Below are 4834 nucleotides of genomic sequence, written 5' to 3' on the forward strand. Positions count from 1 at the left end.
TTTTCAAAACTAAAAGGTCTATGCCCCCTCAAGATTGGAATAATGCACAATGTTGTCCAGAGTGCCGAGACACATGCATGGATATACATTGGATGTGTGTGCGAATCCTTTTTTTTTTTTTTAACTATGAAACTTGACATGTGGCTAATCTACTATGTCATCTCTATCCGACGGTCGGAATGGACGTATCATCGGTCCACATAGCACAATATATGTCTTGTGATATTTAAATATATATATATATATATATTTATATATAAAACAAATTTTGTGACTTTTACCCCTTCATTTTAATCTTTCAGGGAATAGCAAAAAATAAAAGCGTTACAAATATGCCAAGAAAAGCTATGCACCTTTGAGAGTTTGAGATATAATGCATTTACCTTTCTCATCCATTACAATGAGATTAAAGCAACCTTTGCAATAAAAGCAAGTTGCGTCTTAGATTTCTAGTTGGAAAAAAAAAAAACTCTAGACCCATAAAGTAATTGATTATGGTGAAGTTGAGATTTCATATGATCTTTTGCAATGATAAGCAATTAAATAATTAAGGTGGTCCATTTATATCGATGAAATTAGAAATGTGAGTCCTTAAAAATTGTATCAATATTTTAACAAATTGGGAATCTTATCAGTAAAAGTATGAATTAGAAATTGTAATAATCTTTAGATACCCAGATAATATCAGATTATTACGTAAGATTATATCAGTAAAAGTATGAATTAAAATTGTAATAATCTTTCAAAATATTTCATAATATTATTATCAGATTCATCTTGAATATGATTTTAGAGACTTCCCCAAGTCTCAATAATATTAAAAAGAAAAAAATGAAAAAAAAATCATTAAAAATCAACAAATTCCCATTTCTAGCCGCAACTAATGGTCAATCAAATCCAAGGTTATAGGTATCGATATCCATGGTTGTAGCAGTCATCGTCCATTCTAATACCAATACATAATGGATCAGGTCGTATCAACCTGTATCGACCGTAAATTCAGAAGTGATTCATTTTATGGTCAAATACTCCTGATCCGGATCCATATTAGTATTGTATTGATATCAAGTAGTGATGACACCGACATACAAAGTTGGCCGATATGATACGGATACCTTGAGCTAAAAATACATTAGAGGTGATGTTGATGATGATACACAAACACAGTGGCGGATCAGTAAAATGACAAAAGAAAAGTGGTACGTACAGAACTAATCTTCTCTTTTTCTTACCCTAAACAATCTAATCCCTAAAAAGCAGCAATTACACAACCAAAGGCTAGAGCTACCAAAACTTAAAACCGGATGGATAAGAAAGGAGAAAGAGAAAAACCAAAGAAAGTGACCCCAATGCAATAGTGAGCCGGACAGGAGAGAGAAGGCTAATGGAGGAAGATTGATTGTCCAACTCAGCAGAATCAACGGCTAAAGGCATTCCATCTCTGTTCAGATTGCATGACTTAGGATCAGAGCCGTTGGTGCTCATCATGAGAGCTCGAAGGACCAAAGTTACCGTTGGTATGTAAGCCGTTCGATTCTTGGCGAGCAGCCACGTCAGACCCATAAACTCACAGTCCTTGTTATGCATCTTGCTCTTCCTGTCCGCTTTGCTGGAATTTACACTCTTATCCTCGTTCAGCTGCCACAAATTAAACAAAAATATATCAGCCATCCGATTAAATTCATAGATCAACTAGGCCCACTGACGAACGTTCCTGATTGACAATTCCTAGTATCAAATGGATATTACACCTAATCGACCAGAGCTAAGCAAGGATTTAAATCACCTTATACGATATTAATATTATACTGATAAAAAAAAAAAAAAAAAAGGAATTTTTAAAAGCCCAACCCAACTCTAGGTTCCTTTAAGCTCAATTTCGGTCCAACCCAGCCCTAGGTTAGGCTGGGATATTGTAGCTTAGGTCCAGCCTAACTGAACCTGATAGATTAGGCTGGGCCGGATTGACGCCTGAGTCGTCCAACCAGGCCCGGGTCTAGAAATCACATTTCTAGCCTGGTCCATGGTTTGAAAAGCCTAGCCTAAGCCTTATCGGGCTGAGGGCAAGCTTAGGCCGGATCTGGTTCACCGGGGCAATCTTGCACCCCTACCGTTGGGTGATATTGGCCATATAGAGTGATTTTGCCCTCTTTTAAGAAGAAAAACAGAAAAAAAATCAACACGGCCGATATACCATAATGGTCAGGTATAGTATCGGTACTTCTACAAAAAAAAAAAAAAAAGTATAGTATCAGTACCACTAATATTGATATGTATCCACCGAAATGGCCGATACAATGCCGATACCTTGAACTGTGGAGCTATAAGTGAAGAAAGCCCAATGTTAGTAAACGGTGTTGGTGGACTTATCGGTCTAGGCAGTCTAAGCCGATAATACCTGTACTGATATAAATCGGTTTTATCAGATCGGATCAGATTATTTTATGGTTTTACCTCCAAAAATACCTATAGCACCGTTTTTTTTTTACCATTTTACCCTCAATATCCATGCCACTGCACCGATTTGTACCGTATGTATCAATGTCCACCGATTCTGACAGATACTTACAATACCGATACCTGAATCCATGATTAGGCCAAGCAGATACTATAGTAGTGAAATTTAATTCAAGATTAACTGATTAAGAAAAAGGAGAATCTGTGCAGCTTTCCCAAACCAAATACCAAATATGGAATTGGGAGATGGAGACTTTGGAACTTGGAAGTTGAAACTAGAGAGAGAAATGGAAATGGCAAATGGAAAATGGAAAATCATGGGTTCGTCTCTTCACTCCCCAGATTCTCATTCTACACAGTAATCTCTATTGACCATGGATCGATTTAAAAAAAAAAAAAAAAAAGAGCTTGAATCTGAACTCAGAAGCTCACCTGATAGAGTGAGTTCAAGCAATTGGAACAACCAGCGAGACTCGAGAAGCCCTTTCTACTGCTCAAGCAATCCTTCTCAAGCCGATCCACATTCTCACCACCCAACAGCTTCCCTTCTTTCGACACCGAGAACGCATCAGGACAGCTCAAGGGTTGGAGCCTAATACCACAATAGCAATAAACGAGGTCGCAAGTTTCGTTGGGCTGAAGAAGTTGGATTCCCTTCTCCTGCAACGAATTCTCCAGGTTACCCACGCAGGTCTCCGAATCATCGGGTAGTACGGGAAGGTCGTACGGCTGGGTGCTCATCCTGTTCTTGGCTGCCCTTCGAAGTGCCGTGGCTGAGTATGCCGAGTAGAGCCAGGCGGCCAGGACAGGGCAGCAGCGGCTTCGCCTTAGCCCTGTGTGTGCATTTGGGTTATTTCCATTGGAAGCACCGCAAGCGTGGGTTAGGGCGTGGAAGAGCTCGTCTGGGAGGTCGAGAGGGCAGCCTTGGAGGTTGGATTGTTCAGGGAAAGCTGGGATCGTGGCTGGATGAGATGGGGTTGGGTAGAATGGCTGGATCAGAGCTGGGTCTGGTTGTGGCATTTCTGGAGCAGCAGATAGAGCTGATATCTGCAGGAAGAAAACCACCAAGGTGAAGAAGAAGATGATGAAGACGCCTTGAAGAGTACGATTTGGGGACATTTCGTTGAGCTCACCTACTGCGATGTTAATGGAGGCCGGAGAAAGACAGTGAGGCCCTGAGGGAGTGAGAGATATGTAGGAGAGAATTGAGGGAATGGCTTTTGGTACTTTAGTGTTGGATGGATTTGGGCCTTAAGGGATGACAGAGACGGAAAGGCAAGCTGGATGAGGGCCCACAGGCCCAGGGACCACTTGGCTCTTGTTGGATTTATTTTGCTTGGTTACCTGCTATATAGTTAAGGTCTAAGGGGTTTAATTATTTTAGTGGGGGCATATTACACTGTTAGTGTGATGGAGAAATTATTAAAAGAAGAAAGTTTATGTTCATTCACATTAACAGATGGATCATGATTCCCCCTGGAGCTGGCTCCAACCAACAATGGTAGGAATTTGGAAATGCCCTGCCAAACCCAAGTTCCAAAATCACCTCTCTCTCTCTCTCTCTCTCTATTTGCCTTTTGTGCAGAGAGAGAGTAATGTTGGTTTGCCTTTTGTTTTTTCCCCCTTCTAACATGTAGTCTTCTTCTACTGATATTATTTTCCTTTGTATTATTACTGTCAGCTATGATTGGAGCATTTACTTGATTTCAGTACTTAACAACAAAAACTAAACTTCAAACTTGAAAGGAACCATAAAACTATGAAGCATCAGTCCACACCTATTTTGGTTAATAATAAACACAAAAAATATAGATATATGTGACATTAGTTGTAGAATTTAAAGGGCTTTCCTCTTAGTATATATATCAACAATGGTAGGAATTAACAAGCCTTTACCTCTTTATCCATCCGTGGGTTGTTTAGATGGTTAGGACGAATTGGAGATTATGTGGATAGACACATGGTCCTAGGTTCGATTCTCCATCTGTGCATTTACGATTTAAGTGGAGATCGTGACAGTGGGTTACTGCGCTTGTCTCACCGAGGATTAGTTGAGGTGTATGTAAATTGGCCCGAACACCTTTGGTTAACAAAAAAATAATAATAATAAAGTTCTTTCCTTGCCTAAACTTACAATTATCATATACCAAAAATCAGCATTTATCAAATAATTGTGTTTTGGAGCACTATTGGGAACTTTCCATATAAGGATTACTTCAAACCCTGCAGGTTTAGGTTACTTAATTTTATTGATTTTTTTTATTTATATATTCTAGAATCTTTATGTGTTTGAACCTCTTTTCCAATTCTTGCTCCTTTTTTCATCAAGTGAACGTCTCCATGCCTGACTTAGTATCCATTTTATGGATATATTCAT

At 39.2% G+C, this 4834-nt stretch overlaps 1 protein-coding gene across 1 annotated transcript; it reads right to left on the reverse strand.

Moving 5' to 3' along the window:
- Positions 1 to 1103: 1103 nt before the first annotated feature.
- LOC122078327 (uncharacterized GPI-anchored protein At4g28100-like) lies at positions 1104 to 3695 on the reverse strand. Its single transcript, XM_042644264.1, has 2 exons — positions 2890 to 3695; positions 1104 to 1638 (listed from the first exon to the last, which is right to left on the reverse strand). Exons 1-2 carry the CDS (start codon positions 3574 to 3576, stop codon positions 1285 to 1287), a joined length of 1041 nt encoding a protein of 346 aa, XP_042500198.1. The 5' UTR covers positions 3577 to 3695; the 3' UTR covers positions 1104 to 1284.
- Positions 3696 to 4834: the final 1139 nt, after the last annotated feature.

The sequence above is a fragment of the Macadamia integrifolia genome, chromosome 5 (genome assembly GCF_013358625.1).
Source record: "Macadamia integrifolia cultivar HAES 741 chromosome 5, SCU_Mint_v3, whole genome shotgun sequence".
NCBI lineage: Eukaryota > Viridiplantae > Streptophyta > Magnoliopsida > Proteales > Proteaceae > Macadamia > Macadamia integrifolia.

Excerpts from the sequence above, each read along its gene's own strand:
- LOC122078327 (XM_042644264.1), bottom strand. The coding sequence starts at position 3,576 with ATGTCCCCAAATCGTACTCTTCAAGGCGTCTTCATCATCTTCTTCTTC. Across the intron at positions 1,639-2,889 it reads GCTTGAACTCACTCTATCAG|CTGAACGAGGATAAGAGTGT; the intron begins GTGAGCTTCTGA and ends AATTTGTGGCAG.